Source organism: Camelus ferus, chromosome 22, assembly GCF_009834535.1.
Source record: "Camelus ferus isolate YT-003-E chromosome 22, BCGSAC_Cfer_1.0, whole genome shotgun sequence".
Classification (NCBI taxonomy): domain Eukaryota; kingdom Metazoa; phylum Chordata; class Mammalia; order Artiodactyla; family Camelidae; genus Camelus; species Camelus ferus.
In genome coordinates, this window is record NC_045717.1 from 24,422,610 (window position 1) to 24,445,120 (window position 22,511).

At 53.2% G+C, this 22,511-nt stretch overlaps 1 protein-coding gene across 3 annotated transcripts in view; it reads right to left on the bottom strand.

The window, feature by feature from the left end:
- HDGFL2 (HDGF like 2) overlaps positions 1-17,279 on the bottom strand; it is a 22,316-nt gene extending 5,037 nt beyond the window's left edge. The window contains exons 1-10 of one of the 3 annotated variants that reach the window (XM_032465872.1): positions 17,107-17,279; positions 14,651-14,727; positions 14,418-14,556; positions 7,946-8,137; positions 4,249-4,365; positions 4,067-4,138; positions 3,152-3,317; positions 2,967-3,042; positions 2,574-2,886; positions 1,416-1,519 (exon numbers count right to left, since the gene is read on the bottom strand). In XM_032465872.1, coding sequence (XP_032321763.1) covers positions 1,416-1,519; positions 2,574-2,886; positions 2,967-3,042; positions 3,152-3,317; positions 4,067-4,138; positions 4,249-4,365; positions 7,946-8,137; positions 14,418-14,556; positions 14,651-14,727; positions 17,107-17,178 — 1,328 coding nt within the window. In that variant the 5' untranslated portion in view covers positions 17,179-17,279. The remainder of the gene's footprint in view (positions 1-1,415; positions 1,520-2,573; positions 2,887-2,966; positions 3,043-3,151; positions 3,318-4,066; positions 4,139-4,248; positions 4,366-7,945; positions 8,138-14,417; positions 14,557-14,650; positions 14,728-17,106) is intronic. The other 2 variants (XM_032465871.1, XM_032465870.1) reach the window with 2 other exon arrangements.
- Between the last annotated feature and the right edge of the window lie 5,232 nt (positions 17,280-22,511).

Here is a 22,511-nt window from a genome sequence, read left to right on the forward strand (position 1 = left end):
AAAACACAACCTATGAAATGGAAGAAAATATCTGCAAACAATGTGACTGACAAGGGCTTAATTTCCAAAATATACAAGCAGCTTATACAGCTCAGTATCAAAAAACCAAACAACCCAATCAAAAAATGGGCAGAAGATCTAAACTGACATTTCTCCAAAAAGACATACAGATGGCCCATATCGCTAATTATCAGAGAAATGCAAATCAAAACTACAATGAGGCACCGCCTCACACTGGTCAGAATGGCCATCATCAAAAAGTCCACAAACAACAAATGCTGGAGAGGGTGTGGAGAAAAGGGAACCCTCCTACACACTCTTGGTGGGAATGCAAACTGGTGCAGCCACTATGGAGGACAGCATGGAGGTTCCTTAAAAAACTAAAAAGCAGAGTTATCACATGATCCAGCAATCCCACTCCTGGGCATATATCCCGAAAAGACAAAAACTCTAATTTGAAACGATACACGCACTCCAGTGTTCACAGCAGCACTATGTACAATAGCCTAGACATGGAAGCAACCCACATATCCACCAACAGGTGACTGGATAAGGAAGAAGTGGTGTATATACACACAATGGACTATATACACGAAAAAAAATTTTTTTAAAGAATGAAATATTGCCATTTGCAGCAACATGGATAGACCCAGAGATTATCATACTAAGTCAGTCAGACAGAGAAAGACAAATATCATATGATACCACTCATATGTGGAATCTAAAAAAATGATACAAATACACTTCTTTGCAAAACAGAAATAGATTCAGAGACATAACAAACTTATGGTTACCAAAGGGGACAAGGGAGCAGTTTGGAAAAATATAAATAAATAAATGAAAGGCGCTCCAATTTGACACTGGGAAATGGTAGCATGCATGTTACCACCCCTCCGACTCTGTCCTGCTCGGGGGTCCGGCTGCCATGTTCCCAGTGCACAGGTTTGCTCACTGCCAGCTGGGATTCCACGGAGAAGGTGGGCAGGGAGATGGGCTCTGTTCCCCAACGTCAGTGGGCCTTGGACTTAAAAAGTCCCCAGTGGTCCAGGGACACTTTCTCCCTTAGGTAGTTCTAACACTGGGTGCTGGGTCATTCTCGGGGTGGGGGGCATCCTGGGCACGGTGGGGTGTTGGGTAGCCTCCCCGGACCCCACCTACTGGATGCCAGAAGCCCCCCAGCATGACAACACTGCCTGCTGTTCCCTGGGGGCAGGGTCACTCCGAGTGAGAGGCATGCTCCAGGAAGGACCGCAGTCCAAGGCAGCGGCTCCTGCATAACCTGATGGGGCCCCAAGAACCAGAATAAGCCAGGACCTTCCTGCAAGGGGTAGGGGTGCCCAGGATCATGGGGACCAGGACAGGCAGGCGGGAGAACCCCCAGGGGCTGTGGGAGGAGAGGCAGAGCAGGAACTGACCTGGCTCGAGGCTTCTCTTCAGAGCGCCCTCTCTTCTCCTTCTGGCTGGGTCTCCTTGCGGGCTCTGTGCTTTGCGGTTGCAACTTCTTCGCAGATTTCTTCACCTGCAGCAGCCAGAGAAAGGGAGAGGCTGGAGCGGCAGTGCGGGGTTGCCCAGGATCCATGAGCTGTCCCCTTAAAGATATAGCTGGACACACCCTGCTGCCACCTTCGCGCTGATGGGAGCTGGTGGGTCGGGCGAGATGGGATAGGAGGAAGGACCCCATTTCCAGTCCATCCCTGGACAGCAGCTTCTCAGGCCCTGAAAGGACTACCCAATGAGGAGGCGGCCCCACTGAACTCCTCTTGCTGAGCAGGACCCCTCCCAGGCCAGGGAACTTGGTCCCGTTTTTTCGACAAAAGGGAGAGCAGTGGGGAGAGGAGAGGGCGTTGTCCTGCTCCCTCCTCCTCCTCCTCCTCCTCCTCCTCTCCCATTGTGCGGGGCCCTAGGCTCGGACCAGCAGGTGATGGGCCTGGGAGATGGTCAGATTCCTGGATTCAGGCTGGCCTTTGAGTGCCACGAGGACAGGGAGCTAATGGGCCTGCAGTAGCACACAGTGCTAATGGTCCTGTCCCTCCTGTCCTCCCCTCCTCCTTTTCTTCCCCCTTGATCACTCTGGTCCAGACATAAAGGCCTCTTTGCTGTTCCTCCCATACACCAGACACAGTCCTGCCCTAGGGCCTTTGCACGTACTACGCCCTCTGCAAAGAATGCCTTTCCCCCAGGTATCTTCCCAGATCACCTCTCACTTCATCTTACTTCATTTAGATCCTTACTCAATGCCACCTCCTCACTTGAAGCCTTTCAGGCCTACACCCTCTCACCCCAGCAGCTCACAACCCCCTACCCCTGGCTTCACTCTTCACCTTGGCACTGAACGCCCTGGAACACACCACACACCGTCCTCAGGCCGTCCACTCGTGACCAACCACTGCCAGCCTCCCTGCCCGGAATGTCAGCTCCTTAACAGTGGGTTTCTGTTTCCATACGGCCCTACTGCCGGTTCCTGGCGCCCAGCAGACGCACAAGGTAAAGGGACGGGCTTGCTAGAAGCGCCAGCGAGAGGAGGAGCCTCCCGCACCCCGCGCCCTGCCCCCGCCCCGGGGACGCCCGCGCACCTCTCTGTCCAGCTCGGCCTCTGGCTCCGAGTCGGATGAGGACTGGGGGCCCCGGCCCCGGCCCTTCCGGCCCCGCTTCTTGACAGGCTCGTCGTCGTCCTTGAGCTCGTCGCCGCTGCTGCCCCCGCTGCCCCCGGGCGCGGCCTCGCCGCGCTCAGCCCGCTCGCGCCGCCTTTCCTTCTCCTCCTTCTCCTGCTCGCGCAGCCGCCGCAGCTCCTCCTCCTGCTCCCGGCGCCGCCGGGCCTCCAGCTCGCGCCGCCGCTCCTCGTCCCGGCGCTTCCACTCGCTGATGCGGTCTACCTCGTCGCTGTCGCTGCGGGTGCGGGCCGGTCAGGGCTCCGGTCCCAGGGTCCACCCGCCGCCTGCGCCCCGCAGCAGGGCCCTGGCACCCACCTGTCGCTGCTTGAGCTGGTCGGCGGCCTCTCAGGCTTCGGTTTCCGCCCCCGGGGCTTGGGGGGAGGCTTCTCAGCTGCGGCAGAGGAGGAGGGGGTGGCCTCAACCAGCTCTGCCACCAGGAGCCCCCCAACCCCCACAGGCCAGGCCCAGGGAACCAGGTGGCACCTCCCCAGCCGGCCTACCTGGCTTCCTGCCCCGAGGAAGCTTCTTTACAGACACCTCTGAGTCAGAGGAGGAGGAGGAAGAGGAGGATGCCGAGGAGGACGCGGACCTCGCCATGGGCACCGGCTCAGCCTTGGCCCCGTCTGATTCTGCTTTGGAGTCTGAGTCAGAAGCTGAGGGCGCCTTCTGGAAGAGGCCGGGGCGAGGGTGCCCCCAAGTGCCCCTGCAGCAACCCACCTCCCCAAACCAGAAACCCTTCCTTCTGGCCCAGAATCTGTGCCCACAGCTGCCTGCTTGTTCACCTGAGTCAGGGTGGGAGACCTCCCTGCGCCTCACCGCCTCCTCCAAATGCAGGAGGCACAGACTTGTACATGCATGTTTACGTGCGCACACACACACACCACATATGCTCACAGACACCACACACACACTCATATTCACTTGTATATGCACGTAATACATACCCGTGTACACGCTCACAGACACGCACACTCCACACCCACACATATAGGCACAGACACACGCTTGTACACACACTCCTGTACATAGACAACACACTCCTACATGCACACACGCACACAACACACACATGCTTTCTCTCTCTCTCTCACACGGGCCCCTAAGAGTGCGCTAATCCCTTCCGACGCCAGCATCCCAGCACTGCATATTCCAAACTGCCTCTAAGTCCCTCTCGGGGTCGGTGGCGGCTGGGTGGCCGCCTGCGCTGGGGAGGTGCTTTGTGCACACAGTGCTCGGAAACCACAGGACGAAGCCACAAGTGAAAGTGGAGGCAGAAGCGGTCCCTGGGGTCTCCTGGGGGCCTGCAGCCTACCCTCCTCCAAACCGGACCGGCTCTGCCGCAGACCATGGCTGCTGCTGCTTGAGGGGCTTCCACAGGCCGGCAAATAGGAACAAAACAAGACAAAACTCTGTACCTTTTTCTTCCGTCCTGGAAGGGGGCCCCGCCGCGGGGCCCGGACCACGGCTTTCTTCTCAGGGGTGAAGTCCTGGGCAGAGAGAAGAGGGCTGGATGTGGCACTCGCTGGCCGGCTGCCACTCAGCCCCGCCTGTGCCCCCCTCCCCCGGCATGCCCGCCTGGGGCCAGCCAGCGGCTCACCTGGTCACTGGTCTTCTCCGACTCAGAGGAGCTTTCAGAGTTCTCCTCCTCGGATGGAGACATGCTGCCTTGATCCAGGTCGCTGGAGGCCTTTCGAGCCCGTTTTGAGACCGACATCTGGAAGGGAAGCAGCACGAATGGATCAGCAACTGAGAAAAATCCTGTGCTCGGCAGAGCTGTCTCCCTCCTGACCACCCACAGCCCGGGAAGAGCTGAGGCTCAAATCCACAGACAGAAAGTAGATGGCGGGGCAGGGAGCTGGGGGAGAGGGTGGGGACTGAGTGTTTCACTGGCAGAGTTTCAGTTTGGGAAGACGAGAAAGGTTTGGAGGCAGATGATGGGGATGGTGGCACAACAGTGTGAATGTACTTAGTGCTACTAAGCTGTGCACTTAAAAGTGGCTAAGATGGTGAATTTTACGTTCTGTGTAATTTACTACAATTGAAAAAAAATAAAGAAAAACCAAACCAGGGATCTTTTCCCGAGAAAAACACGTAACATGTTTTGGAACTAGACAGAGGGAGTAGTTACACAACGTTGTGAATGTACGAAACACCACTGAATTGTACATTTTAGAACGGTTAGTTTTTCTCTGAATTTCACCTTAATAAAAAAGATTGTTTAAGTACACACATACACAATTCTGAATTCAGTTTCAGGGGCCCGTGGACTCCCAGATGTCCACCCAAAGAAGCCAACTTCAGAAATCATATAAAAGAAGAACTGAGGAGGCAGAGGACTGAGATTGAGAGACAGGTCTCTGCCAACTGACGGCCTCGTCCGCTCGCGTCGTCGGCCGTCGCTTTAGTTACACTGCGCCTGTGCCTCTGTCCTGTCACGGCCGAGACTCACTGGTTCTCTTCACAATCATTCATGGAGCATCTCCCCAACTCCAGGGCCTGTCCAAGGCCAGGTGTGAGGGGCAGCACTGTGTTCCCCTAAAATTCCTACCCTGAAGCCCTGCCCTGCCAGGACCTCAGAACTCGACTATTTGGAGACAGGGTCTTTGAAGAGATAATTAAGATAAAATGAGGTATTAGGGTGGCCCTGATCCAGTGTGACTGGTGTCCTTGTAAGGAGAGGAGATCAGGACACAAACACAGAGGGAGACCACTCGAGGGCACGGGGAGGAGGCCGCCGTCCTCACGCCAAAGAGAAGGGCCTCAGAGGGAACTGACCCCACCGACCCCTGGATCTTGGACGTCCAGCCTCCAGGCCTGTGGGAGGACAGACGGCTGCTGTTTAAGGCCCCTGTCTGTGGGTCAATGATATCAGTGATGCGCCAATGAGAGATGAGGCCCCAACTCCACCTAACCTGTCCTCTGGTCGGGAGAGACCAGCGGAAACTTCAGGGAGGAATCAAAGAGTGAGTCCTGGGGAAGGAAAGGTGCGGCGGGAAGGGGCGGCCATGGCGGGGCGGTCAGGGAAAGGCACGGGGAAGCCTGCAGGGAGGCCGAGGAGACGCAGGCACAAAGTCCCTGGGTGGAGGCGGTGGGAGAGGGCAATGAGTGGTTAGGGAGGGGACGGGGCACGGCTGGGGCCGGGCCTGCAGGAGTCTGGCCCCATTTCCCAGGACGAACGGCCATGCTGAGGCCGGCGCCCCTCACACCTCGGCAGGCCCCCTCCTGGGCAGGAGGGGATGGGGATGGGCGGGACCCTGGGTCCAGTTCACTGGGACAGGGAATGTGTGTTTTCCCTTCTCGCCTGTCAGCACAGGGACTCAACCCAGCACTCAGGGAACCCAGCATAACCCCAGGACACTTCTGTTCCCCATGCACAGTTACATTCTGTCAGATTCTCGAAGCAGTCACAGGTTGGGCGTTTCAAGCCAGGGTGGGGCCTGGCTCCCCAGATGGAAGGGCAGGAATCGTGACGACTAAGATGACTGAGGCAGGACCTTCTAGGCGGGGCCCAAGGGGAGGATGTGGGGAGGGATCTGGGCAGCAAGAACCTGTGACCCCAGAGAGAACAGAGCCGGGCAGACGGCTCAGCAACCCTCCTGCCGGACTCTGGGGCCCCTACTCCCCGAGGCGGCGGCGGGCTCTGCTGTGAAATCCTCACAACAGGAGGCCTTCCACAGAGAGACTGAGAAGTGTGAACATGAAGACCAGATCCAGAGACTCACAGGAAAACAGCGACAAAGTCATGTTAACTAGAGAGAAAGCACAAAGCTGACCCAACGGAAAACCATGGCATCCTCCCCGCCACCGCCCCTGCCATGGGGGCAAGGAACACCGACGACGAGCCGGGGCACGGGGTTAGGAGGGAAGAGGTCTTCTAAATGTCTCCGAGTGCGGAGAAAAGGTGTCGTAGTAGTGAATTCTCAAATTCGTTTAATGCAAAGCTGGCTCCACCATCCACCACAAAAAAAAAAAAAAAAGGCTGAATATATACTGACCTACAAATAGTGGTTTATCTCTATGGGGTAGGATGGGGGGGCATTCATTTTCTACTTATTTCTGTTTAACTTCTCCAACAACTGTAAACCGAAACAGCAGGGACTTTTTAAAACCAATGCCCAGTAGATCATGAAAAGTTGAGGGAAAGCTTAATGCCCAAAATCTTACCAAGATATTAGTTAGAATTTAGTCATACCATAGATTACTTCTCAAGCACTGAAAACTGCATCATAAAATAATATTTAGCGACAAGGAAATGCTCTCATTTTAGGTGGAGAAGCAGCACGGCACATACTGTACGTATGACTGCCAACTCTGTACTTTACCCGCACCCCGACACAAGGCACACGCAGGAACACTGAGAAACACATCAGGGTGTTTCTAGTCCTCGGCGCAGAAACTGTCTCAGTGCAGGCATTTTCCACCAGCTTCTTTATGCTTTTGCATCTTTTCTTTTTTTTTTTGCATCTTCTAACTTATCTATGAGCGTGGCTTATGGTTACAACTGGAACCAAAAGCAAATGTTATTTTTACAAATCATAAAAAGAATGCCTTACTCTAGCAAAAGAACTTGCTGCTAAATCCTGGTCCTTCCATTCTGCACCCAAATACTCAGAAGCAGTCAAAAGGCAGAGGAGAGGAAAAAAGGCAGGAAAGAGAATCTATCCAAGAGAACTTAAAACTCACGTCCACACAAAAACCTGTTACCTGAATGTTCACAGCAGCATTATTTGTAACGGCCCAAAGCAGAAACAACCCAAATGTCCATCAAGAGATGGATGGATAAACACGTGGTCCCTCCACACACGGGAGCATCACTCAGCCGTGAGCAGGAGAGCAGCTCTGACACCCGCTCCCACGTGGACAGACCCTGAGAACATGATGCTCAGTGAGAGAAGCAGACACAGGACACACAATGTGTGACTCCATAGATATGAAACGTCCAGAACAGGCCAGTCCACAGACAGAGAGTGAATTCCTGGTTGTCAAGGGCTGGGGAGGAAGATGGGGAGTGACTGCTGATGGGACATGGCTTCTTTTTGGGATGATGGAAAGCTCTGGAACTAGACAGAGAGACAGAGGTGACAGTGGCACAACTTTGTGAATGTACTAAAACCCACTGAATAGTACACTTTGAAAGAGGGCATTTCATGATATGTGTACACTACCTCACTTTTTTTTTTAATATATGTTAAAAAAGAAAAGAAGGAAAGGACAGGCAGGGAGAGCAGGCTGCCAGATGGGACCCCTGGTGGGAGGAAGTCCCCCCCAGGCCAGGTGCGCCGCCCCGCCCCTACCTTCAAGGCCACTGCCTTCCGCTTCAGGCCACTGTGGTCGCTGCTCTTGTCCGAGTCCGAGTCACTCTCCATCCTGTCACTGGCAGCTGCGGCAGTCACGGCAGTCACAGCCATGACCCCCCGGTCCTCCTCGTCTTCGCTCCCGCCCACTGGGTCTGCTTCAGGGGCCTCGCTGTCGGAGGAGCTCACCGGCTGGGGCGGGGGCAGAGACAGCGGGTCACCACCAGGCTGGGAGGGCTTCCCAACCAAGACGGCAACTCACAGGACAGCGCCTACCTGCAGGGTCTCAGGTATCAAGGCCCGGCCGCTCGTTCCCCAAATGAGGGAACGGAGGCCCAGAAAGCCCCGCGAACTGAGGTGGGAGGGCAAAGTGGACACGCGTCCTGGGCGCTAGGATTCAAGCACTGTGGGGTCCAAGGGCAAACCCTGGGTCAGTGACGTAAGCCTCTCTGTGCCTCAGTTCCCATATCTGAGCAATGGGCACAACACCGCTTGGGCCTCATGGGGCCGTGGCGAGGATGAGGCAGAAGTGATGTACTCAGGTCAGTGCACAGAATAGCAAGAAGTCCATCAAGGTTTGCTTTTTGTAAAAATCATTATCATCCCATTATTTTTGAGGAGGAAGATGACCTAGGGCAGGATTGCTGGGCTTGAACTTCTGGTGCTTCTACGTGTTTAACCCAAAATGCAGGCTCAGGCAGTCACAGCCACAAAAACTGCAAACACGCAGACAGCACCTCTTCCGTGCTGGCCGCCTGCTGGACCTGACTACACACTCAGCTGGCTGCGAGCAGCTGCCGGGTGCCAGGCACTGTGCTAGATTGGCGGTGGGCACCCAGCTGTGAATGCAGCATGGCCCCTGCCCCGGGGAGCTTACTATCTAACGAGAGACTGAGCACAGCCACTTCAACAGATCAGCGTCACTCTAGTGATGGGCTGACTGGAAAATACTGGTGCATAGGAGTGAAGGAATCAGGGGAAGGTGGGGGCAAAGTGACAGGAAGATTTTGAAGTGGGGGTGGGGGGGCCCTTGGAGGGCATGACATTTCAGCTGAGGAGTCGTCCCCAGCATGCAAAGTGGACGGGGCCAGAGTTCCAGGAGGCAGGGTGAAGGTGCCCTTAGAGACACGGAGAGGTGGGTGTGGCTGGGGTGCAGGAGAGAGGACGGAAGGGTGGGCCAGGGCCGGACCGCACAGGGCCTATCACGGGTCCAGAGGAGCACAGTGAGTCAGGCCACAGGGCTTTCTTGGGTCTGTTTTTGAACTTGTTCTGGGTGTTTAATGTTTGTAGGAGAAACGTGGAGGAGGCCTGGTCATATTCAGCCATCATTCATTCATCCAGTGAATGTGTGGAATACTGACTACGCGCCCAGCCCTGTGCTGGGTGCTGGGGCGAGAGACCAGTAAGACAAGGTCCCGGCTCCAGGGAGCCGCTACCGCTCCGGGGCACCCATCACGGCCAAGGCCGAGTGTAAAATCTGACTGCACTATTCAATGGTACTTCTTTTCTAAATCATGATTTTTTTTTAAAAGAAAGAGAGAGACTGAGATTTTGTAAAAGCCACAACCCAAGTGTCCATCTACTGACCAACAAACAAAACATGGGACAGCTACAGAATGGAATACTATTTGGCCAAGAAAAGGAACGAAGCTCTGAATCATGTCACGATGTGGATGAGCCTCGAAAACATGCTAAGTGAAAGAAGCCAGATGCAAAGGACCAAATACATTATTCAACTTATATGAAGAGTCTAGAATATGCAAATTCATACAAACAGAAAGTAGATAAGGAGCTCCCAGGGGCTGAAGGGAGGGAAGAATTACAGGTGACTGCTAATGGGGAGGGGGTTTCTCGGTGGGGTGATGGGAGTGTTCTGGAATCAGACAGTGGTGATGGTTGCACAACACTGTGGACGCGCTGAAAGCCACTGTAGCATATACTTTAAGATGCTTAAAATGGTGAACTTTATGCTAAGTGGATTTTACCACAATTAAAAAAAAAAGGACATTCCAACAGACTCCAAAAAGTCACATTCCCTTGGTGTGATTACTGCCAGGGGTCAATGCATGGGAGTGGGCACGCACGCTGGCCAATAAAAACATGAGGAGGAGCAAGAGGGGGACCCCAGGGCCACGGTGACGAGATGCACCAAGTGAGACTGGGCACAAGGAACCGGGAGAGGCAGTGTGCGTGGCCGGGGGGCTGGAGGAGGGCGCAGGGCCCAGGTCAGCACCAGAGGCCGAACCGAGGCCTCGGCAGCACATCGAAGCAGAAAGACGTGGAAGGGGACGGAAACGTGGGAGAGGAGGCGGGTGCCGGGGCCAGGACGGGGACAGCCTGGGTGGAGGGTGTGGACAGAGGGGCCCGGCGGTCCATTCCTCCTGCTCCATGCTCACCCTGTACGTGGCCCCTGCTCTCCTCGCCGAGAGGTCCTGAGCCCCCACAGCCTCTGCGCAGAAGGGCTAACGGTGTCCACTGAGCCAGCAAGGAAGACGAGGCCCAGGACCCCATCGACCAGCATCCTTGAGTCATCATGGCCAAGGCCCCCAGGCACAACGACAGGGCCCTGGCTTTGCTGTGTGACAAGACTAAAAAGTGCCACACAACTAAGTCAAGCCCTGAACCTGAAACCCCAGGAGAGAAAAATAAGACTTACAGAGGGATTGCCCTCACACCTCTCCTCCGGGGCGTCGCTTCTCTTTGGAGCACCCCTGGCAAGTGGAGGAGGGAGATGACATCCCTGGGGTTTCTCGGGGAAAACAGCAGCTTGGAGCATGAGCGAGCAGATGGCAGGTCCGAGACCCTCCTGATCTGCAGGAGGGATGGGCCCAGCACCGTGGCAGGAAGAGGCAGCACTAGTTAGGTCTAACCCCCATACACGAGTGGTCACCACTCTCCATGTCACACGTGGGAGCTGGCATCCTCACTCCGCCAACGAGGCAAAGGGCGGCATGACAGCCCCAGAGCACACAGCGAGTAAGCAACAGTGCTGGGGTGCAAGCCAGCCCGATTTCGGCCTCGAAGCCTGACCCAGTGGACACACTTCTGCTCATGGAAAATCCCGCCCTGCGTCTGCCAAACTCTCAACTGACTGTGACCCTATTTGTGCCTCGATGGCCCGGGCAGGTGACCAGGACAAATGGGCACATTCCACAAGTCGGGAAACAGAATCTCTGGGAAGGTAAGTAACCTGCCCTCCACTGTGCCTGTGGATAAAGCCAGGAACTCTGGATCTCCTGGGCTCAGCCCATGGGATCGAACCACCTGCCAGCAAAGGTTCTGGGAAATCTGACCCCCATGGGGATGTTTAGGGGACAAGAATGCTGGCGGCTGGGAGAGGAGCCAAGAAGTAAAGGCCCAGAGCTGGCCCACCCCAAGACCCGCTGGCTGAGTGGGATGAGTGTGGGTTTCTCTAGCCGTCTTCACAGGTCAGGGGGGTGACTGAGGTGGAAGGGGAAAGTCAAGCCCAGCCTGGCCTCCTCAGTCCCCACTACCGCCCCTTCACCCACTGAGCGCTACCCACGTGGCTATGCTGGGTGCCAGGCACACACTGCTCCCTGCGTTCTCCCAACAGCCCCACGAGAGCTGGCTCTACCCTGAGCCTTTGTTTTAGATTTGGAAACAGGCTCAGAGAGGTGACGTCGATCCCCAAGGTGCACGGTGAGCAAGAGGAAGGGCCAGGGCTCGAATGCAGGTCCACACACCCACACAGCAGGGCTCTTCGCCCCAGGTCCCTCTGCACAGACGTCACTCTCCCAGCCGCCTCCTGCTCCAGTAATCCCCTGTCCCCATCTTATACTGACCAGAAAAGAATTTCAGCCTGGGGGACGAGGGGCCTGGGTCTTAGTCCCAGCTCAGCTCTAACCAGCTACTGGGACAGGTCCCTTTATCTCCTCCTCTGTCCAGTCACGAGGATGTTCAACTGGGGACCTTTAACGTCAGTGATTCTCAACCAGGGGTGATCCGGTTCCCCAGGGGGCATGTGGCCAAGTCTAGAGACACTCAGATAGTCAAGATAGTGGTGGGGGGTGGTCTTGGCATCCAGTGGGTGGGGCCAGGGAGGCTGCTCCACAGCCCATAGTGCTCAGGTCGCCCCTAGAGAGTGATCCAGCCCACAGTGTTCAAAAACCCTGGTCTAGGTCTCAGAGGTGGCAGATTCTAGCAGGGTCCCTCCGGTCCCCAGTGTGCTCTGCTGTAAAATGGAAAAGATATGGCCTGCCCAGCCCATCTTGGGATCACTGTGTGCCTGGAGCCACCCTGAGATACCATTTTCCACCTCTGGGCTTGGCAGGATGCACCTGGTGGGAGCACGCTGGGTTAAGGCTGTCAGAAAGAATGAAGCTATTCTTTGCACGACAAGAGGGATCAACTGTCAAGATACGTTACTGATGGAATAAAGCAAAGTAGAGAACTACATGCTCTAAAAAAGCAAGCTATGGAGGGTTTTACATGAATAAAGGATCATGGAAGGACACCCAAGGAACTGGTAGCTGGGGCTACCTTGAAAGGAAATCGAAACAGAGCAGCTGGGAGGCAGGACTGACCTCACACCGTACGCCCTTTTGTATTTTTCAGTCTTGTACAATGAAGTCTGTATTCCCACTTGAAACGTAAAAATAAACTAAAAACTCACAGGATGAAAAGACAGACTGCCCAGGCACCCTCAAAGCGGTGCTTCCAGAAGCCTGCTGTGGGCTGGCTCCATCAGAAGCATCAAGGGTAACGCATGGGACGAATACCTCAAGGAGCCCAGGCCTCAGCCCTAGGCCTTTACTAAACCTAAATCTCTATGGGTGGGGCCCAGGTATCTGCATTTTTAAGCCGATGTTCAGTTTGGAGGTGTAGATGGGTCAGGGAACCAACAGCAACAGCACAAACACTCAGACTTACAGCTACTTCTCAACTTGGGGAGTCTGCAGAGGGCTGGTTTAATGTCCAGGTTACACCATTTTTGAGTTTCATTTCCTCGAGGGCAGGTGTCTACGCGGTGTTTAGCAGGCTGAAGGTGTGTAATAAGTATTAAATGGTGCGATGATTCACCAGGAGGCAATAAGCTTAGGATGAGACTAAACAGATCTTGAGCTGGGGCCAGAAAAAGAGCTCATGAAACTCAACCACCTTAAAGAACTTCCGATCCACTTACCCAAGTCAGGAACAAGCAAAGCCCAGAGGGACGGCAGGGATCAAAGCAGGGGGAACCTCGGTCTCCCAGACCCACCAGGGGAGAAAAAGTAAGAGACATCCAGGCGCATGGAATGTGGGCCAAGCCCCTCGGGCAGGTGCTGCCAAGCCCTTGGTGCTTGACAGATACCTGTGGAAGGACCCTGGGTTCTGGACCCTGAGCTCCCAGGAGGCCAGAGGTGTGTCAGCTTCATCGTGGATTCCTGGTCCCTAGGAGGCCACAAGGCCCGAGCAGGGCAGGGGTCAAGACAGGAGCATTTGCCGGATGGATGGGTGGACTGAGCTGCAGGAGAGGCACATCCAGACCATCCTGAGACCCCGAATTCTCAAGCAGGACCAGACGCTACAGAACTACTCAGTCCTTCGCTCACACAAACCAGGCTCTCTCCAGCTCTGCTTCCCTGCCCGCAGACCACATGGGAGGTCCGTTTCTTTCTTAACAGCTGAGTTCTGAGCCCTGCAGTCAATTCCCTTGGCCTCCCAGCCAACCTCGAGCCCACCCCTCCTGAGGCCAGGCTCCTCCACCTCTCCGCGCCTCCCGCAGGAACCCCAAGAGTGGTGGCGAAAAGCAGAGTGGAGACCCCCAGCCCAGCCTCCCCTCATCCGCCAACCTCACCCCACACACCCAGAGCAAAGCTCCCCCTGCCGTCCTTCCTCAGCTTTCTACAGCTTTTTATGAATTTAACTTCAACTTCTCTAAATTCTTTTCTTTTCCCTGAATGTTTCCAGACACTGATTTGCCACTGAGATGTCATCTGTGACTCTTGGCATTTCTTTCTCACCTAACCAAGAACTCTTTAACATCTGCTAATTATGGCCTTTTTCTGAGTCTGAAATCTGGCAGTAATAGGGGAAGGAAGGGGTGTTATTGAAAGAAAAAAATTCTTTTCCTTAGGAAACAAAAGGTTTCTTTGGAGCTATAACAACAAAGTTATGCATTGAGGCTAATCCGAGCACAGTGGGTCTCACCAGGGTTGACCCTGCACCCCTTCACCCAACCCAGGGCACTTGGCAACACCTGGAGACATATTTGGTTGTCACAGCTGGGTAGGGAATGAGCTCCTGGCACCGAGTGGGTGGGGGCCAGGGATGCTGCTGAACACCCACCGTGCCCAGGATGGCCCCTGAGAGGACGATTAGGCCCCACATGTCAGCGGGGCCGAGTTTGGAGGAGTACCATCCCAGAGGCCTCCTCCTTTGCCACGAGACAAGCTAAGACCGCCTCTGGTCCCCGTGCTGACCTGGGCTCTGCAGACACCACACCAGCGGCTCTCCACCCACATGTACTCACCAGAGGAGCGCTGTAGCTGGCATGGGGATTGTTCTGGATCTCCCACAGTCCCTCATTGAAGCCTTTCCTCTTGTTGGGTTTCCCGTACTTATCTTTACACTTGTCGTAGGGAAACAGGTCCTTGGGTCCCAGGAAGGCTCTGGAGAAAGGAAGCACGGGCCGGGCACAGGTGAGCTGGACCACCCCACGAGGCACCAGGTGGGGAAAACCCAGCCCCAGCTGAGGACACTTACGTTTCGTGTGTACCAAAGAAGAAGATGGGGTACTTGTTGGGTGGGGGCTTCACAGCACCGTCAGCAATGTCATCGATCTGCAGTGAGAGACCAGTCAGGGGGTGGCTGGGGCTAGCTCCATCCACTGACCCAGGAAATCACCAAGAAATCAGCCAAGTTACTTGGGGGAAATCATGCTGGGAGGAGGGGGAGCCTTCAACAGAGGAAGACACATCAGCTTCCAGTTAGACATCTGCATTCTTCTGTGCAACAACCCCCCAAAAACTGCATACCTGCCCCCTCCCCCCCAGGGTGCTCTCTGTGCCCCCAAGGTAGATGTTTCACCTGGGCAAAGCCAAATATGGTCCTCTGAGGAGCCAGGGGGTGGGGCCTAGCCCAGATTCTATGAACTCCCAGGACCCTCCCACAGGACACCCCTCCCGTAAAGAGGTGATCAGTGATCCGTCTCCCACAGGCTCCAGCTGGCAGCTCCAAGGATGCAGAGGGTGGGGGGTGGGCTGCAGGAGACAGGGCCTGAGCATCCAGGAAGTCCCACCCTCTCCCTACAGGCCCATGGGCTCCAGCAGCTGTCAGTCACCTCCCCACAGGAGGCTAGCAGCCTCTTCACTTCCAATCAGGTGCTTGGAAACGTTCTGGGCTGAGAAAGCCAGCTGGAGTGGGGCGCGGAGGAGAGGGAGAAGCTGGTACTCTTGAATAAGGAAAGTGCCCGTAAAGTTTTATCACTCTGGTGCCCCCAAGAAAGTAAGCCCGAGCACACGAGGTTATACTGGGTTCTCTGGTCCCCACTAATTCCTTCCCATCCTCTTCAAAGCCTAGGGGCTGCTGGAATCCTCCCTGCCCCCTCACCCAGCTTCCTTCCTCAGTTCTCTGCGCTACTTTTCAGAGTCGTGGCTCCCTGAGCTCTGGGCCCTGTTCATTCATCCCAGGCATCCCGCTCCTGCACAGAAGCATCCCCAATTTCCATCACCCTGAGGACCAGCTTGCCATGCCTTCCAGGCCTGACTTCTGCTCTGCTCTCACCCAGGACCTGCATCTGAGCCTGAGGCCCAGACATCCTAGCAGCAGCACCGGCTCTGGATTACTCACAGGGCTGCCTGGTTAGCAGACCCAGAGCCCTCTCCTGGCACCTTATGGAAGACTCTCTGCAACCAAATGCCCAGCTCTGTGTGATGCCCTTCTGCTTACTTCCACCCAGAGGGAGGCAAGGAGGGGGCTCTAGTAGGGAGTGAGGGCGAAATCTCTAGCAACCCCACAGTACCACCCAGGCAACTCCTGTATTCCTGTTCCAGCTGAACATTCAGCTTCATTTTTCTACTGTCCTTTGCTTCCACTGCTGCCTGGGCCTCACATCCCACCCCCCAAATTTCTCCAGTCCTACCAAGCATATTCCAACAACTTCAGTTCTAGGGTGACTTAGATCTGTGTATGACAGCAACCTCCTGGCCCCTCCTCCACACTGGCCTGGCCCACAGACAGTGCATGGAACTCCACTCTGCAGATCTGGGACTCTCACTTAAGACGCCCTTCAGACCTGAACCCCTCGAATCACCTAGGTTCTCTGAATCCCAGCTTCTTCCAAAAGGGATCCCCAAACTCCGCTTGGCCCAGCCCCCTCCCTCAGATGCTCTTCCTTTCCAGCTTGCGTCCCAGTGGCTGGTCTCAAGCATCACTCCACACCAAGCCCTCCCTCCAACTGGTGCCCCAACCAGTCTCCTCCAGTAGGGTCTGGGGGTGGGGGGGATGGTCCTCACAGGGCACCAGACCCCAGGGTTCCCCAAATAAGTCTCATTCCAACCTCTGGTCTCTGATGCCCCACATTTTCAGATCCAGTCCTCTCAGCTCCAGCGCCCTTGTAAACACAGCCCCCAGCCCCATTTCCAGCCCTGGCCTCCCTAAACACCTCTCAACCTTGACCCTCAACCATTCTCTTACTTTATCCCTTATCCCTAGGCCACCCCCCCCCCTCAGGCGTGGCTTACGACCTCCAGCCCCTCGGAACTTGGCTTCTTGTTGCCTTCCAATGAGGTCTTTCAGTCTAGGGTACCTCCTTCCCACCAGTTTGAGCCCTCTCCTCAAATCCCAGGTTTCTCAGTTCCCCTGACACCCACCGACCTTCTTCAAATTTGAACCCTGGTCCCTCAGGTTCCAGGTCCTTCAACCCCATGTCCCTCGGCTCTGAGACCCCCGGAGTGGGCCCCTCAGGCCGGGGTCTCCCCAAACCCCCATCGGGCGGGTCCCTCAGGCCCGGGACCCTGAGACGTCCAGGCCCATGTCCCCCACACCCCCGGTACTAGGGTCCCTCAGGCCGGGGACCCCCCCCACCAGGCCTCCAGGCACGAGGCTTCCTCAGGCCGGGAGCCCCACATACCCCCAGGGCGCAAGTTCCTCAGGCCGGGGGCCGCTACTGCCCCACCCCCCCACCCCCGTTGCCTGGACCATCTCCCGCGCGGCCTCACCCGGGCCGGCCAGTGCGGGTAGCCCTTCATCTTGGCGAACACCAAGTCCCCAGGCTTGAAGGCGTGAGGCATGCTGGCGGCGGGAGGCCCAGGCCGCGGGAAGCGGCAGCAGCGGCGGCAGCGGCTGCGGCGGAGGCGGCGGCAGCGGGAGGCGAAGCCGGGGGCGGGAGCAGAGCGCCGAGGGGGCGGTGGCGGCGGCCTGGGTAGCGGATCTGAACGTGCTTATTGGGCTGCGCGCCACCGGAAGTCCCGCCCACCGGCCGTCACGGGCTGGCGACGCCGTCGCTCATGACCACGTGCGAGGATAGAGGCGCAGGGGAACCAATGAGAAGAGGGGTTGGAGCAGAGCAAGTTAACGGGATTGGATAACGGGTAGAGCCAAGGGGGCGTGACCCAGAGGCCTAATGGGAGTGGACGGAGGTTATGGGAGGTGAAAGAGAAAAGGTGGGAGGAGAGAAACATAGGCGCTCCAAGAGTGAAGAGGCGGGCAGTCAGGCTTCTTCTGGGCGGGGCTTAGGGCAGAGGGGCGGGCCCTAGGCCGCCGCAGGAGGAGGAGTTTTAAGCAGGAAGCATGCCATTGGATACCACAGGAAAGAAGGCCCAATCAATATAGGGGCGGGTCATTGATAGCCTCCCTCTCCCTTGAGGAGAGGCTTAATATAGAGCTGCAGGCCATTGGGTACCGCGGGTGAAGCGGCTCAAGGTAGACAGCGGGGATTGGCTGTCACAGAAGGAAAGGTTTAAGCAGCTGTCCGCCATTGGACATCTTAAGAGACAAGGTTCAACTCAAAATAGGGCCGCGCCGTTGCCTCCTCGAGGAGGCGGGACTTAGGGGTAGGGGTGGGCCATGGCGGGGTCTGAGGATAAACAGCCAAAAGATGCACAGAACACTTACTTCTTCTCTCACGGTAAATTTATTACCATATGCCAGAGCCACAGAATACCCAATATACATATTAATTCAGTCGAGAAAAATGTATTGAGCACTGGCTGGCCAAATTACGTAACCTCTATGCCTCAGGCTCCCTGCCTGTAAAATGGGACTCATAATGATACCGATCTTATAGGGGAGTAAGGATTAAACGATTTCACCACCCCTAAGGCTCTGGAAACTGTGCCTACCAGTTGGAAATACTGGGAGAACTGTTACCCACCGCTCTTGAGGAATTCAACGTCTAGCAGGGCAAAGAAACGTTAATTCCTTTGTAACTAGGATCCGTGGAAGAAACTCAAAGTAAAATAGTGTTTAAGAAAAAGCTGAGTAACGGCTGAGACTTCGTCTATCCCGGAGGGCCAGGAAGGTTTTGTGGAGGAAACAGTTTAACCAGAGTTCAAAGATGACTAGAGACAGGTCCATTTAGTGGGGTGGGCGCCGGGAGGGCATCTGGGGCAGAGGGATTAACAAAAGGATCTGTTGAGGACCTATCATATACCTTGTAAATATCTGTGAGAAGTTTGGGTTTTATTTTAACTTCTTTTTTATTTTTTTAAATTTAAAATTTTATTTTCACTTTCATTTTATTTTGACTTCTTGGACAAAAAAACTGGAGAGATTTGATCACCAGGTACAGAGATAATACTTTAAAGTCAAGAAACATCCTTATGCACGTGAAATATATCTCAAAAAAGACTTTTTTTAAACGAAGTTAAACATAGACTTACCATATGACCCAACAATTCCAACCCTAGGTATCTACCCAAAGACAAATGAAAACAAACGTCCACACCAAAACATATACAACTAAAAGTCATAACAGCATTATTCACAAAAGCAAAAAAAAGGAGGAAATAACCCAAATGTCCATCAACAGGTAAATAAACCAAATGTGGTGTACCCTGATGATGAATTGTATTGCTGACTCTTCAGCAGTAAGAAGAAACAAAGCACTGATACACACTACAACAGGGATTAACCTCAAAAACATTATACTCAGTTAAAAAAAAAAGCCAGGCAGGTCACATACTCTATGATTCCAGCATCATAAGACATTTGATAGAATGTCCAAAAAAGGCAAATTCTTCAAGACACAAAGTAGATCAGTGTTTGCCTTGAGCTGAGGGTAGGAATCCAGGGTGACTGCAAAGGGGTATGAGGTTTCTTTTTAGGCTTACGGAAATGTTCCAAAATTAGATTGTGGTGATGGTCCCAGACCTCTGTAAGTATGCAATGAAATTCATTTAATTGTACACTTTAGAAAGGTGAATTTTAGGGCATGTAAATTAGATATCGATAAAGCTGTTTGCAGGGGAGTGGATACATCTCAGTGGTAGAGTGCATGCTTGACATACACGAGGTCCTGGGTTCAATCCCCAGTACCTCCGTTAAAAATAATAATAAAACAAATAAAGCTATTTAAAAAAATTGCTGGAGGCTGCTATGGGAAGAAAGGTTGTAGGTAGAATTGCCAGATAAAATTCAGTTAAATCTGAATTGTAGATACACAACAAATACTCTTTTAGTGTTACGTATGTTCCATGCAATATTTGTGACATAGTTATACGAAAGAAATGTTTGTTATACATTCTACAACATGGGTGAACCCTGAAGACATTATGTTCACTGAAAGGAACTAGTCACAGAAGGACAAACACTGTGTGATTCCACTCATAGGAAGTCCCTAAAGGAGTCAGATCCACAGAGACAGGAAGTAGTTGGTAGGGCCAGGAGCTAGGGGAGGGGGAGTCAGTGTTTAATGGGGACAGTTTCAGTTTGGGAAAGTGAGAAAGTTCTGGAGATAGATGGTGAGGATAGTTGCACAACAATGTGAATGTGCTTAATGCCACTGAGCTGTGCATTTTGAAATGATTAAAATGGTAAATTGATTGTATATTTTATCACAATGAAAATACTTAACAATAAATGCACATAGCATCCAGTAAAAATATTTTTTAAAATAGCTTTTTAAAAAATGGTTAAGATTGTAAACTTAGGGGAAGGGTATAGCTCAGTGGTAGAGTGAGTGCCTAGTATGCACGAGGTCCCAGGTTCAAGCCCCAGCACTACCATTAAAAATAAATAAATAAAATAAACCTAATTACCTCCCCCCAAAAAATTAAATTAAAAAAATTTAATTGTAAACTTAAACTATAAAACATTAAAGTATTTGGGGTTTTTTTGTTTTTTGTTTTTTTTTTTTATAAAGTACTTGTTTTTTATCTGAAATTCAGATCTTACTGGGCGTTTTGTATTTTTATTTGCTGAAATGCTTAGGGATGGAAGTCCCATAATGAATGAGGAAGTTGGTGCAGAGGGGCCTGGATTAGGCCAAGGTACAGATGGGGACACTGAGGCCCAGAGAGGGGCATGCCTTGCCTGAGGTTACACATTCAGTTCATCCCAGGGCAAGAGAGCCACTTCTGCGAGTCCTCACCTCCAACGCCTTCCTGATTCGGTGGAAACTTCTCCCCCAGACCTTGAGCCAGTGCAGAAAACCAGAAGCTTCCTGCCCAGGCCTGGCTGAGCTATGTCAAGCAGATGAAAAAAAGATCAGCTCTGTTGAGAGCTGGGTGCAGGGTTCCCCAAGAGGCTTAGGAGGGCCCTCAAAGTGGCGGGTTGAGCAGAGAGAGGATACATGCCTTCCCGCCAAATAAGAGGCCAGTGAATCCCAAGGTTGAGCCAATAGTAATCACCTGGGGAGGTGACATTACTTCCTGTTCCCTGAGAGATGGGGCCTGACACCTGGCCCGAGGAGGCAAGGTGGGGAAGGCGCCAGTCTCAGCCCCGCCCAGAACTGCATGAAACGTCCCCTTCTAATCAGCAGGTGGCCCGAGCTCCTACTGTGTGCCACAGGCTTGCTCTCCAGTTTACAGCCTGGACCATTAGCTATCAGTCTTGTCTTTGGCAGATACCTACTGAGCACTTACCCAAGTAGAATTATAACTAACATTTATGGAGCAGTTCCAAGCCACAAACAGTAAGTAAGAATTTAACATGGTTAATTTCATTCCCCTGTCAATTGTTCTTTTCCATCCCTACTTTCCAGATAAGGAAACTGAGGCAGAGGGATAGCATCGGGGGTTGGAATCCAGGAGTGTGATTGGGGTCTGATGGTCCTAGGTTTGAATGTCCCTCTGCAAGCTGTGGGGATATAGACAAGTCCATCCGAAACTATAAATTGGTAAGAAATATCAGTACTTATTTCCTAGGGTTGTTTGTTTCAAAGGTTTGGTATGGATTTCTTATTACTTCTGTGACAAATTACCACAAATTTAGCAACTTAAAACAGTGCAAATCTAATTGGAAATGGTACATTCTGGAGATCAGAAGCCCCCCGTGGGTCTCAGTGGGCTAAAATCCAAGTATGGGCAGAATTGCATTCCTTCTAGAGGCTTTAGGGGTGAAGCCATTTTCTGGCCTTTTCCAGCTTCTACAAGCCGCCTGCATCCCTTGGCTTGTGGCCCCTTCCTACATCTTCAAAGCTACAACAGCAAGTTGGGTCCTTCTCGTGTTGTTGCAGTCACACATCTCTTCTGACCCTCCTGCTTCCTTCTTATAAGGACGCTGTGATCACACGGGGCCCATCTAAGTCATCCAGGATCACCTCTCCATCTCAAGGTCCTTAATTTAATTACATCGGCAACATCTCTTTTGCCACAAATGTCACCATATTCACAGGTTCTCAGGATTAGGACATGGTCATCTTTAGGGCCCACTCTTCTGCTGGCCCCTGGGATTCAAAGTATGGACCCTAGAGGGTCGAAGTACTATTTCTGCTGCACAAAAGCTGGGCAATCTTAAGCAAGTGGTTTGATTTCTCTGGGCCTTAGTTTACTCATTTGTAAAATGGGAGTCACAACAGTGTTTGGTTTATAAACAGAGCTGCTGTGAAGATTGTGATGATAACACAGAGAACATGGGCCAAACCCTCAAAAGAGAGCCAGGCACATAGTGAACACCCAGCAAATACAACCAATGGTTATTACAAGAGGGAGTTGCTTTGGGAGCTCAGAGAAGACTACATCCAGCATGAGAAAGGTGGTCAGGGAGGGCTTCCTGGAGGAAGAGGATTACTTTAGATGGATTGGAGAGAGGTCTCTTCCAGCAGAGGTGACTACTTGGACAAAGGCCTGGAGGTAATAAGCTATGAATAGTTCTAATTAGCTAAGGCAGAGAGGGCAAAGTGGGTGATGACAAGAGGTGAGGCTTGGCAGACCCCCAGGAGCCTCCTGATCTTGAATGTCAAACAGAGGAGCCCTACAGGGCTTCACTCTCAGGGAAGTGGCCGGGGGTGGAGGGGTCACTGCCATTGTCTGGCTGTGTGATTTTGGGCCTGTCTCTTTACCTCCATTGAGACTATAAAGGATATAATCCTTTATTTCACAGTGCTAAACTGTAATTTTCAATATTTCAAACATTTAGAAAGCATAAAAAGAGTAGCACAATGAACACAGTATGTTCTTCTATT